General features: G+C 43.7%; 1 protein-coding gene across 9 annotated transcripts in view; it reads left to right on the top strand.

The window, feature by feature from the left end:
- KALRN (kalirin RhoGEF kinase) overlaps window positions 1-14,316 on the top strand; it is a 790,448-nt gene that overhangs the window by 379,913 nt on the left and 396,219 nt on the right. For 7 of the 9 annotated variants that reach the window (XM_075933149.1, XM_075933142.1, XM_075933143.1 and 4 more), the window contains exon 8: window positions 7,408-7,539. In XM_075933149.1, coding sequence (XP_075789264.1) covers window positions 7,408-7,539 — 132 coding nt within the window. Of the gene's footprint in view, window positions 1-7,031; window positions 7,222-7,311; window positions 7,329-7,407; window positions 7,540-14,316 lie in introns of those variants that run through there. The other 2 variants (XM_075933144.1, XM_075933145.1) reach the window with 2 other exon arrangements.

A 14,316-nucleotide genomic window follows, 5' to 3' on the forward strand; every position in this document is an offset into this window, starting at 1 on the left:
AGTCCTCCCCATTGGGGGCTCGTGCCCCATTCCTCCCTACGTCCTTCCACTTACCTCTCCCTATCCTCCCTTCCTGATGTCAAATAAAAGACACGTATGTTCAAAAATAGAAACTGGGTTTATTGAACAAAACTGGGGGGGGGGGGAAGAACCTCTGGGAAGATTGGGAAAAGGAGGTAGGAGAGGGGAAGAGAGAGGGTGGGAGAGGGGAGGAGGAAACCTGGGAGGAGGGAGCTGGAAGGGGGAAGCAAGCAGAAGAAGGGGGAGGGGAAGCTCAGGGCTCAGGGTTGGGGGTCTTGCCGGACCAACTTGACTTTCATGCAAACCTGCTCCTGGGATCGCATATGGCCTTTTGTGGCCAGGCTGGCAGCTATCCTGCCATAGATGGCTGCGTTCATCCGTCTAGTGTGGAGATCATGGACATTGGCGGCATCCCCCCCAAACCTGCATAAGGTCCATGATCTCCACCCTGGACCAGGAAGGCGCCCGCCTTCTCCAGCCCCTGTCAGGCTCCTGGGAGCTGGCAGACTGCTTCTGGGGAGTGGTGGAGGGCTGGCTGCCAGTGGCTTGCTGGCTCATGATTTGGGGCCACTGGATCAGGGGCCCTGGTGGCCACTACTGGCTCTGGGCTGGCAGGCTTGGAGCTGGCACAGACACTGTGGTCAGGGTCTACCCCTTTAATGGCTCCAGGACTGGGGGAGAGCCCAGTAAGTTTTCCTGGTTGTGCCCAGAGTGGCCACCAGGGCTCCCTTGGAAGGGCTGGAGGCCCCCTATTTCGAATTAAGTATCTACACAGCACTTAATTCGAAGTAGCTATTTCGAATTTGGCGTTACTCCTTGTAGAATGAGGTTTAGCAAATTTGAATTAAGGGCTCCACTATTTCGAATTAAATTCGAAATAGTAGTTTGCATGTATAGACTCTATTAAAGTTAATTCAAAATAACTGCTGTTATTTTGAATTAACTTTGCAGTTTAGACATACCCTAACAGATTTATTTGGGCATAAGCTTTCGTAACTAAAAACCACTTCATCAGATGCAGAATTTTTTTTAACTATGAAAGCTTATTCTCAAATAAATATGTTCATTTTTAAGGTGCCACAGGACTCTACATTGATTTTGCAGATACAGACTAACATGGCTACCCCTCTCAATACTTGTTTTGTTACATTCAGTCTCAATAGTGGCTTGCCCCAAGCGCCAGAGTAACGCTGATCAAACTACCCTAATCCAATCTGACAGACCATTGCCTTCTTTTTTGTTCACCTCTCCTATGATACCAACCAGAAGTGAGTCTAAAAGAATCTTAACCATCAAACTTCCGGCATGCAGTATGCTGCTCCTCAGTCATAGCAAACAGAGGCAAACACTTCAATAGCATCTGTGAGCAGAACTTGGATGTTTATGTTGATCCTCTGAAAAGTGAATGGACCATTCATTTTGCATCACCATGCTCCAATCCAGACAGACTTTGTGCTCTCAGGAGCTCTTGGCCAGGATTTACACTACTCAGGGCTACTTTACGCTACCATTGCAGGGGCCTTAGGCCCTAGTGCATTTTGTTCCTCCTTATTCTCAGACTGTGGAAAAGAATGGTTTAGTCTGCTGTGGGATGTAATACTTCCATCTAATTTTGGTTGCTGGGTTTAGTAGGTAGATGTGTGGAGTGGTGTGTCCTTTCCCATGTAAATAATCTTCAATTAACTCATACTTCTACTTTAAAACATGAGATGGGGTGCACAGGCAGGGAAAACAAGTAGTGTTTGGAATGTGAAAGGAAAGAAGGGATCAAAAGACAGATACATTCATGACATTTTAGCCGAATCCCCGGAACAGGAGAAGAAGCCAGCAAGTAAAGGAGCTAGAGAAAAGAAGAACCTGTCCTCAAGTGACTTCTTGTTTGGGGACTCAGTAAGGAATTTCAACTAATAGGGAACTCCACAATGCCTGAGCTTGGCCTAAGAGACAACCAGGGCTCACAAATCTTGAAGCACAATAGTCACGAGGCTCAGCCTGCTCACTCACATATTGGCTACGTCTACACGACAGGCTTCTTGCGCAAGAACTGTTTTGCGCAAGAGTTCTTGCACAAAGGGTCTTGAACAAGAGCATGTCCACACTGCCACATGCTTTTGCGCAAGAGCGCCCATGGCAGTGTGGATGCTCTCTTGCACAAGAAAGCTCTGATGGCCATTTTAGCCATAGGGGTTTCTTGCGCAAGAAACCCCTGTTGCTCATCCACACTGTCTTCTTGCACAAGAGGGTTTATTTTTCATGGGGAGAGGAATAACTCTTGCGAAGAAGCCCTCTCTTCTGATGCTTTACTGTAAATTGACTTGCGCAAGAAATCGCATGCAGTGTAGATGCTCCGCAAGTTTTTGCGCAAGAACATGTCGTTCTTGCGCAAAAAGACTGCAGTGTAGATGTAGGCATCGTGTTCTGGAGAACGGGTGATTGGGAGTGTGTGATGTAATGTTGCCTTCTTGTGGGAGTCCTTCTCCATATGGCTATTGCAGGGTATGCGGCTTGTGTGAGAGTGCCCTGGAGTCAATGATGGAACTGGCTTATTATAACTGTGAAGGGGCTATTTGGGTCAAGTCAGAAACACACAGACTTTTTGAATCAAGGCTTTGTGTTTGTTTTCTTAAATGTCTTGGGGAAGAGTTTGGGTTTTGTTTCGTTTCCCGTCTTTTATGGAAGCTTGTAAAATATGTACAATTATCTAAGAGAGCCATTTTGGCCTATCATTTCAAATCACATTTAAGCAGCTTTTTATGTTCCCGATAGAAGCTGTTCCAGTCTATGGAACAAGTAGGTATTTAAGCAATTAATTTAAATGGTACTGCACACCCCGTAGACAGTAACCACCTACAGAACTGCCATTCCAACTTAACAGTTAATTAGTTATTTACATTTTAGCACAACAGACCACAATCTTATTGTGTAAAAATATATTTAGCATGAAAATACATATTCATGTAATAAAGACACTTGCATCCTCATAGTTTATCACACTGTGGTAAACTTTACTGTCTGCTTTTTTCCACAGTACCTAAGTTAATTGCTCTATATTATGACAAATACTTTGCCAAAGTTCATTTTTAAAAACATTGAGCCTTTTCACTCCTTCCTGTTCATGCTGTTAAAGTGTGAATCACACTCCGCCTACTAGTTGGTCCTCTAGAGTAGGGGTGGGTAATAAAAAATGGTAGCCCACAAGCTTAGTCCCTGGTGGCCCACCGCCACGATGTTTACCTGCTCCTCCACAGGTATCAGAGGATCACAAGGTTGGCCACAAATCACCATTCACGGCCAATGCGAGCGATGGGAAGAGTCATGGACTGGGACACCGCTTCCCAACACTTGTATTGGCTGCAAATGGTGATTCACTGCTGACCAGAGCTGCAATGCTCTGATACCTGCGGAAGCGTAGGTAAACATGGAGGTGGGGGCCTGCCAGGGACTAACCCTGTGGACAGGATACAGCCCATGGGCTAGCATTTCCCATCCCTGCTCTAGAAGATAACAGCACACATAAAGTTACTCCTTTAGCTCAAGTGGAAGAGTTCTGTTCCTTGGTGCCACCGTGCAATTCCTCTATGCGTGGGTGGGAATTCTAACAGGCATTCTGAATCTGAGAGCTGCTGTGTTTTTTTGGCATAGTGGTTGTGATTATATAATAACTAGCCAATTAGCCTGTCATAGTATGGAATTTTCAGGTCTCTCCTCCATGTCGGTCTTCTCTCCTGAGCCTCCGGTCTCTCGCTCCATGTCTCTTTCTTACTTTCCTCCTCCTCTTGCCTCCCACCCTCTCTCAGCTCTCCTCCTCCTTCTGCCTCTCTCTTTCTCTTCTCCCCCTCCTACCTCTTACTCTCTCTCCATTCTCCTCTGTCTCCATCGGGGATGCACGCTTGTCCAGGCCCTGCCCCCTAGGCATGTATGTCACTTCCCTGCCCCCCTTCACCTCCCGCTGTGGCGCTCAGCTGACTTCTGCACCGCTCAGCCAGGCTGCCACGTGGGAGCAAGTGGCACAAACGGCCTCTCTTCTCCTCCTACTGCCTTGCCCTCTCTCTCTCTCAGCTGTCATCCGCCTCCTGCCTCGCTCTCCATCTCTCTCTCTTTCTCTTCTCCCCCTCCCGCCTCACACTCTGTGTTTCTCTTCTCCTCTTCCTGCTGCGTCTCTCTCTCTCTCTCTCTCTCTCTGTCCTCCGCCTCCTCCGTTCTCCTTTCTGTCTCCTCTGCATCCTCTGTGTCTGTTCCACTTTCCACCTTTTGAATCCGGTGCCCTTTTCTGACATCACAGACGCATGCTCATCCAGGCCCCGCCCCCTGGCTGTTCCCTCTGGGTGATGCTGTTGCCTCCCGCCGTGGCACTCTCCTGACTTCTGCGCCGCTCAGCTGGGCCACCGCATGGGAGCGAGCGGTGCAAGTGGCCGTTTGGGCCCTGCGCTCCCCATGCAGCACCCACATGCTTGCTCCTGCGCGGCGGCCCAGCTGAGTGGTGCAGAAGTCAGCCGAGCGCCAAGGCAGGAGGCAAGAGCGCCACCCAGAGGGAACAGCCAGCATTACAGAGTCATAGACGTTGGGCTACTATATATATGACTTGACACTTCTATAGCATCTTTTATCAAAGAGTTAGGATCCATGGTATCAGACATACTAATGGTCTGTAGTTGACATCATACTCAGGACTTTTCAACAACATAAAACTCAGGCCTCCATCACAAGAGTTAAAGGGCATGTTGTTGTAATCACTGGGACCAACACTATACATGTGATTTGATGCACTAAGCCAATTTATTACACAGAGACTTCAAAGCCATTAACAGATATTAGGAATCCTCACCATGTCCCTTCAAGACAAGTAAGGATTATTATTTCCTGTTTAAAAGGGGATAAACTGAGAGACACACCTGGTAGACATTTACCCAGGTACCTAAGTCCCTTCTCATTATGTAGCCCCACTGTGGGAACTGAGTAGAATAGTTTGTATCAGGGGATTTCTGCACAGGTCTGAGAGGGAAAATGTGACTAGAAGTCAGGAGAGAAGCCATTGGATCCATGATTATGTAGTTCCAGTGGCAGAAATCCCAGCCTATGCTAGTTTCTCTTAGAGGGAGTTCAGTTCAGCCCCATGAGATGGGAATTGAAGGATTTCATCCCTGCAAAATGCCTGATTATTTAGGTCCTAAAAAACCTTGGAGAGTCAAACCATGTTTCCTATAGTGCATGTTTTTTATCAAAGGCCCATGTACTGGGCATTAGTCCCTCTGGTTACATAGGCTTTGTGCAGCAGTGTGCGTGGCTGTCCCCTGGATAAGTGCTGCAGATCTGCAGCCAAGGTCTGCACAATAGCAACCGCAAATCCTGATCCTCAATCCCTTCATCTAAAAAACATTCCTGTTGGTTCATAAAGTGTGGGTGTAGATCAGTAATGGGCAGCCAGGGCTAGTGAGTGGGCTCTATGAGTGACCATTCTTCATCTCAGTGAGCAGCAAGATTGAAATTGGGCATGCGCATTACCCATGACACCAAGAATAAGATTAAATACATTGCACTTGATTCTCCTTCTTTATCGTGCCTTTTCCGCACAAAGTGATCCGCTATTAGGGCAAATTAAATGGCTGGCAAAAGTAACATAAAGAAGTGGCAGGAATGCATGGCTCCCCCAACAGTGCTTGCAATCAACATGAACCTCTCTTGTGCCCTTTCTTTAAATCTGTGTGTCTTCTCATTTTGCCAGAGGCTGCTCAACCCTCCCCTCTTTTCCAGCCCACCCCCACTCGACCCCTTCCCTCAAACCCCCATCTGGTCTTTTCCCCAAGTGCGCCCTCTCCCTCCCTCTCAGCACTTCCAAAGTGCTGTGAATCAGCTGATTCATGCACAGTCTCTGCTCCTCCCCCTCAGCTGATTCACAGTATTCAAGCTCTGGGGAAAAGGGGGAAGAGTGGGGATGGGGCACGGAGCAGCTGATGGAGTTCAGGACCCCATATCTGAGAGAGGTGTGGGGAGAAGGGGACAGAGTGGGGTTGCGCAGACAGCACATAGAAACCTGATGGGTCGCATGCAGCCCACAGGCAGCAGGTTGCTCACCTCTGGTGTAGATCAAGGTTTTAGCCCAGAATTAATTTTGTCACTGAATCATCATGTCTTGAAAATAGGGATTTATAACGCAGGCATTTTCAGACCTTGACTATAAGCAGAACTGTGAATATAATTATCCTGATAATAAAAATAACATACTGATTCCAGTCAAAATTGGGATAGAAACTCTTTGCTTTGAAGTCCCATATTCTATGTTTAAGTGAGTGCTTTGCTAACAAGCCACAGGTGAGCACTTCATGAACAGCTACAGCTGTGACCATATGCTTTGTTCTGTGGCCATTGTACAGTCAGCCTCTGGTGCACTGCACCTGTTAGATTATTAGCTGTTTTTTATTGATGGGTTTAAAGATCCTTAAATGTAGGAGATAGTTAAACCAGAAGCTGGATGAAGAGGAAATATTACCAACGAGTAATGATTCCTTACTGGTGTCATTAGATGCTTTGGTGTATGCCAGAGGTGAACATATTAGATGATATGTCAGTAGATCAGGTTCCATTTTAAAAAGTGATGTGAGGGTTTTTGCTTCAAATATCTGCCCACTAGCAACTGGAATGACACTAGCAGTTCATTTCTAACCGAGCACCATCCGGTACTACTGATGAAACACTAGTGACCTGGGCAAGATTCAAATTAGTGACCCAGAAGTGAAAGTCTTGGTATCCTATTACCAATTCCCCTGATCCAGCCTTGGATTGAGAACTGCTTTAATCCTCAGAGAATCTGCCTTTCACTGAAAGGAATGTCAACAGTGATTTTAATGGGAATTTTCTGTTATTCAAGTGTGTGCTGTTAGGGCCAGGTGAATAGCTGAGTTGAGCTGTTGGTGAGAAAATCGCCCCTGTGTGGACCTCACGCATAAATATTTGGGGAGTTCTGACCTTGCAATTAGAGCTGACTGTTTCCTCTCACTCTATATTTTTGAGTTAATTTTAGAAGCAGGATTAGATTTCTCATGTTTTTACTCAGCAGCTCTTCATATACGTGTTCCTGAAGTTGTTTTGAAAGTGCCCATGCACTTTACTTGTAAAGCAGAAGAAACAAAATCCTTCTAAAGCCTCCCTTAGGCCCAGCTGGTCTACAAAGTGATGTGTATAAGGATCTCAATCACCTGTGTGGTCTGTGCCATTTTGTTCTCTCTTGTAAACACTTGACATTGTGGTGTTTGTTTGGCACAGTTCACATGCTGCTCAGCGCTGCATGCATGTATGGCACTCTGTAAATGGTTCGTTGCAAAAGTATAAGAAGTTATCTCTAGCCAGTGAGTTTGAAACACCCTGTTGATTCCTTTGGAATTGCTTCAGTTTCTTTCAGGTGTGGATGCCTGGTGTAAAATGTGCAGTGAAGGGGGCCTCCCATCAGAAATGCAGGACTTGGAGCTGGCCATCCATCATCATCAGTCTTTGTATGAACAGGTGACCCAGGCCTACACAGAGGTAAGTGTTTCCAGGAGGAGAATTTTAACAGCTGCTAACAGATTGCTTTGCAGTAATATATATATATATGATTATGCATTTTGGGGCTATTTTCATTAAATAAATCACAGTTTTCCTTTCCATTGCCTCCTTGATATGACTGCTTAGTAGGGGTAAAGCTAATAAACCTTTAAAATGGTTCTGGAGAGATATGTGATCTCTTTACTCATGACTTCAGACAGGAGGTCATATTTACTCCCAAGCACTGGGCCCCATAGTGCAGTAACTCAAAATGGAGCAACAGCACAAATTGCAGCCAACCCCCAAACCTCTGGGATACCTACAGCCATCTAGCAGGGCAAATCACATGCTGGCCAGGAAATAGACTGTCTTGTGTTGCTTTTCCTAGGCATCCTACAGTAGTAGAGTTGCTGACCAAATCGGCTCCCCTTGGGAGTAAGTCCCGGTTCCAGTGCAGTTATTTTAATGGAGCTAGAGGCTGTGATTTGATTTACTTTGCACCTCATCATCTCTTTTCAGTAACATCAAAGTTCCAAGACAGGAAGCCAGAGATGCTAGGTCCTTATCACAGCAGAGGATGCAAAAGACTGTGCCTTAAAGTTATATCCATTTGCATAAGCTGGTTTCTGTAGGGAAAAAGTCTCTCAGATCTAAAGAGCTTTTGTAAAAAGGATGATGTCAAGGTTGCTAAAACTAAAAACTGCCTTATGGCACTTTGGCAAAAATCCTGTAAAGATTTTCATTATGCTTTTCCCTCTGAATTGATCCAGGCTGCACTGGGAAATAACCCTCCACAAACAGCTGACATTCAGTGCAATTCACTACAAATAGACCAGTATCTATATTCTGTCTGCTTAGCATTGAAGCTGAGCTACAGGCTGTTCCCAAGCTCTGTGAGCTCTTGCCTAGGAATGAGTCTGTGAGATCTGACTTAGGCCTAGGAATACTGTCCCCTGGTCTAGATGGTATAGTGTGAGGCCAGTCTGCTTCTGTCATTCCCTTTCTTGAGGCAGCTGCCTGTTTATCATGTAGTCAGGTATCAAGCATGTTGAGCAATAATCTACAGATGTCACAATCTGTTTAATGCTTCCTTTTTCTTATGAGAGGTTCTTTTCTTGTTCTTTATTTCCCTACACTCAGATACTATAGATTTGGTATTGCCCTTGACTATTCTTTTGAGCAAAAAGGGATGGACCTTGTTCCTTTCAAGTTTGCAAAAGCCTCTCCCAAACTGACTATTGAAATATTACAGTAACGGTAATAATATTTATTGGACCATCAAGAAAATCTGTTTGGAGGTCAAATACTTCTCCATTGAACAATGTAGGTTAAAATGTGACCTGTGAAGACCAGAAAGGTGGTGTAGCCAAGACAGCTGAATGATGCACTGATTCAACTCCCCCCTAGCCTCTGCCAGCTCTACAATCCCCAGAGCTTCCAGGACGGGGATGATAGTGGATAGTGGCCCTGCAGCCTGAGTGCCCTTCACTGGAACAGGCAGGTGGAATCTGCCTGTACATCAGCAGGGAGTGGATCTAGCTCACCCTCCTTACTTTTTCCATCATATACATTATGAAGGACTAAGCGCTTCTGGATATTTAGAAAGAGTTTCTTTCCTTTTATGTACCAGACAAAAAACATTCAATTAAATATCAACAAAATAAGAAAGTGTGTATATTAGTCTCTTTGTATAATGTATACTTAAAAGGTTCCTTTAAAAAAAAACCCTCCTGCTACATCTTACATGATATGCCCCTGTTATTTTCTTCTTTGATATTCAGCCCCACAAATCTGTGTTAACATAAATAACTTTCAAGTAAAGACTTCAGAATAAAGGCTAAAGCTCACTTCCAAATTCATCCTGCTGTGCCTTGGTATTTACAATGTAGTACCAGGGAACAGGATTTGATACTACAGATTTGTTGTTAATCACTTGCCTCCCATGATTCGCAGCATATCGCCTCCACTTCCTTCCCAAAGACTACAGAATCAAGTCAAAAGTCTCAGTGCTTATCTTTAAAGTGCTGCATGATCTGGAGTCAGGATATCTTAAAGACCACCTAAAACTCTGGAATGAAGATGTCATTGACATCTTCACTTCTCTGGCAAAGCGAAACTCTCAGCAATAAGAATAATGCTTTTTTGAGCAGAAGACAGAAAATTCTCTGGGGGCTGTCCAAGACTGTGGCATGAATGTCCCTAGGAAATGAGGACTGTCGCAACACAAACCCCACTGCTTCCCACTTCAAGTGCAAGGCATATTTCTTTGACCTCCCTTTTCTAATGCTCTCCACAGATCAATAAGAGTGTGCATGCGTGTGTGCATGCCTTCTTGCAACTATTATGATTATTGTGGGCTTTGTCTATTCAGTGGTACCTTAATATTGTTTTTAAACTAAATTTTGAGTAGGTTTCCTTTTTAAAAATAAAATCTTAAGTCAAATGAATTTTAAAAACATTTTCCCCATCAGCCTGCAGACCTTAACCCTTCCAATATGTATGCTTATTAAATACAGCTTTTCAAAATGAGTATCATTTTTGCTGTAGCTTCTTCCAGGGTCGTTGTGACTTTTTAAACATACAAGATGATTTACCCTGTATTGCTCAGGTCTTGAACTCAAATAAGGGTATTTGTTGTTCATTTAAATCATTGTGCTGGGGTGAGGCTAAGAATGAGGGGTCAGCCTGCAGGCTGCCTCAGGAAGAGAGGACTGCCCCAGGCTTTACTCACTGGAGCTGCTTGGAACTAGTTGAGAAGTGCCTGTCCATGGCCACTGCAGCTACAGCTGGCACAGCCAGGGGAGGGGTGCATGTCCCACAGCTGGGGAACAGACAGACACACAAACTTTCTGAAACATAGAAGGTAGCTGTCCCTTTCTCCACCCATGCCTCCTGCTGGGCCAATGAGGTTATAGCTGTCCCAGTCCCCATCTCTGGCCCCTTGGGGCACATCTCCACAGCAGGGCTAAAGTGGAATTAAGCTCTGCAACTTGAGCTACGTTAATTGTGTAGCTTAAGTCAAAATAGCTTATTTCGTCTTTTGGCGCTGTCTACACAGCAGGAAGTGTTAAATAAAACTTAAAATAAAAGAACAAGTTAAAAATTACTTAGAAAAGTTAGAAGTCTGCAAGTCACCAGGGCCTGATGAAATGCATCCTAGACTACTCAGGGAGCTGATAGAGGAGGTATCTAAGTCTCTAGCTATCATCTTTGAAAAAACATGGAAGTCAGGAGAGATTCGAGAAGATTGGAAAAGGGCAAATATAGTGCCCATCTATAAAAAGGGAAATAAGAACAACCCAGGAAACTACAGACCGATCAGTTTAACCTCTGTGCCAGGGAAGATAATGGAGCAAGTAATTAAGGAATTCATCTGCAAACATCTGGAAGAAAATAAGGTGATAGGTAACAGCATGGATGTGTAAAGAACAAATCATGTCAATCCAATCTGATAGCTTTCTTTAATGGGATATCAACTCTTGTGGAAAAAGGAGAAGCCGTTGTTGTGTTATACTAAGACTTTCACATGTTCTTCTTATCCATAAACTAGGGAAATACAACCTAGTTGGGGCTACTATAAGGTGGGTGCATAACTGGCTGGATAACCGTTCTCAGAGAGTAGTTATTAACAGTTCACAGTCGTGCTGGAAGGGCATAACAAGTGGGGTTCTGCAGGGGTCTGTTTTGGGGCTGGCTCTGTTCAATATCTTCATCAATGATTTAGATGATGGCATAGAGAGTACGATTATTAAGTTTGCAGATGATACCAAGCTGGGAAGTGTTACAAGTGCTTTGGAGGATAGGGTCAAAATTCAAAATGATCTGGACAAACTAGAGAAATGGTCTGAGGTACATAAGATGAAGTTTAATAAGGACAAATGCAAAGTACTCCACTTAGGAAAAAACAATCAGTTTCATACATACAGAATGGGAAGTGATTGTCTAGGAAGGAGTACTGCTGAAAGGGATATGGGGTCATAATGGATGACAAGTTAAACATGAGTCAACAGTGTGACATTGTTGCAAAAAAAGAAAACATGATTCTGGGATGCATTAACAGGAATGTTGAGAGCAACACATGAGAAGTCATTCTTCCGCTCTCTGTGTTGATTAGGCCTCAGTTGGAGTATTGTGTCCAGTTCTGGACACCACATTTCAAGAAAGTTGTGGAGAAATTGGAGAAGGTCCAGAGAAAAGCAACACAAATGATTAAAGGTCTAGAAAACAGGAGCTATGAGAGAAGACTGAAAGAACTGAGCTTGTTTAGTTTAGAAAAGAGAAGACTGAGAGGGGACATGATAGTGGGTTTCTGTTTTCACAGCAGGACCAAATACCATCCCTGACAAATTTTTGCCCCAAATCCCTAAATGGCCTCTGCAAGGATTGAACTCACAATGCTGGGTTTAGCAGGCCAATGCACAAATCACTGAGCTATCCCTCCTGACTTTGACTTTCCTTACTCCTCATAAAATGAGGGTTACAGGAGTTAGAGTAAGAAGTTCTCCAGCTCACCTTTATTTTGAAATAATGGCTTGCAGCGTAGACACACTCTTTGTTATGTTAGAATAATTTCACTTATTCCGAAGTAATGCTGCTATGTAGCTGTACCCTTGCTGCCCTCTGTGGTTATTCTGTGGTATAACTGTCCCTTCTACCAGATTATTACCTTTTCATTTTATGAGAAACAATCGATTTCCAGGCATAACCAAACCATAACCTTGCTTTAAATTATAAAGAGGAAGCTGCATACCAAATTTGGTGGTCCTAGCTCTTACCATTGAGGAGGAGTTCTTGAACAAACACATTCACAGATGGACAGACAGACACGCACATTTCTAAAATATATAGTAAGATAGTTCTTTAGATCATTTAAATTTTACATTCCCAATAGATTTATTAGAATGATTTAAAGAGAGAATTGAAGTTGAGTATGTTACCTCTGAATATGTTCATCAATTTCTCAAGGCCTACTGGCAAGTTGAAAAGCTTGTTTTATAGTTCAGGTGTCCAGCCTTCCATCCATGGGCTTATTCCTCTAGGTAGTCAAGATATTATAGTGTTGTCCCTTCTTCCTCCTTGACTGGAAAGTCAGAGTGCTGAACTGTCAGCAGTGGTATGAGAATTGTGGCATGAGTTATCCTTTCCCTTTCTTCAGAATGGGTGCAAATCTCTACTCATGTAAACTGCAATTAGAGAGACGTATCATGCAATGGAGAGTGCTCGGGAGTCAGAACTCCTTTGACTTCTGCTTTGACTCCTTCCTTCATCAATGCAGATTATATTATGTTGCTGAAAGTTTCTGCTAAAAATTTGATGAAGCTTTTTGGAGATGCTCACCAAAAGCATCATACAGTGCTCATTAGAGATAATGGGAAGCCTCACTTTGACTTCACTTTACACCCAGCTAGTAGGGTATTTGGAAATTAAAATTCATTTCTAGCCGTATAAAAAGTTCACTGTAACATCTAGCTAGAGAGTCTTGCTGCCAGGCTGTAATTTTCAATGCAAACAAGAAGGAAACATGAATCAAACTAACTTCTTCATATATTCATATATATAGTTCTCATATATAAGTCACAGGGGATGAGATTCTTCCCTGGCATAGGCACATCATGAGGCCTGTGCATTTAATTCTTCAAAATAGGGTATAAGTGGAATGCAAATAGTGCATAGGCACCTTGTTGTTTTTCTGCACTAGGTGAGTTGCTCAACTTTATTTCTCATAGATTGGCTTTTTAAAATTGTGATGTGACCTGCTAAGCAGGAATATTAATGCTTCCGTCCTTGAACAATCTGTGAAAAATGCAAAGCATTCACATGAAAGGAAATTCAATGACTTATTTTTCAATTCTGAGGAGAACACTGAAAGTGATTGAAAAAGCAGTGTAACTAGCTCCCCAGTCTGGTGAAACTATTCATTTATCTTTTCAAATCCATTCATTAGCAAACTTTTCAGTACACAGATCTTTCATGTCCATTGGTTGGGGGATGGCATAACATTCATAAAAGAAACACTTTTGGAAAGGAACTTTTGAACCGAATAAAGGTCATGGAGTCATAGAAAGTGTGAAGGACTTGGAAGGACTCCAGATAACATTTTATGAATATTATGTGTACCTCTGTTTGACTATTATTTTTTATTTATAAGTACCAAGTTAACTCCGGTAGCAGTAGACAGGTAGGTAGGCAGGAAAGCAGGAAAAAGCTGATAATGGGAAAATGCAGGCATCATTCCCTTTGAAGTTTAGCTCTGGCCTTACGGGAATGAAATATCTGTCTGGTCCAACTGGGCAAAGGGCCAGATTGTAACCTCAAGGGATCTTCAGGTGGGTAGCTGAAACAAAGGCCTTTGAAGTGGATACAAATCTGAAGATCTGGGGGAGACTACAGCAGAGCAGACTCTTTTCAGACTCAGAGGGTTGAATACTGGGGTAAGCTAGATTAACCTAAACTTTAGATAACACCGATGCAATAGACAGTTGTGTACGTTGTGTTCCTACTGTCATAGGTGCTAGAACTAGAGGTGCAGGAAGTGCTGCAGCATTCACTGGCTTGAAGTGATTTCCATCATATACAGGGTTTACAATTTGGTTTCATGGCTCTTAGCATTCCACACGACAGAGATTGTTCCAGTACCCCTGCCAGCAGTTGAGATTAATCTTATTTGACTTACTGAATGTCCACATTGATCATAGCTCCTGGAGAGAACTCTTGTAGGGCAGTTGAATCAAGCAGGGCCTTCTTCAGCACTCATGGCTAGTACATAGGGCACTGTCC

Source organism: Pelodiscus sinensis, chromosome 7 (assembly GCF_049634645.1).
Source record: "Pelodiscus sinensis isolate JC-2024 chromosome 7, ASM4963464v1, whole genome shotgun sequence".
Lineage (NCBI taxonomy): Eukaryota > Metazoa > Chordata > Testudines > Trionychidae > Pelodiscus > Pelodiscus sinensis.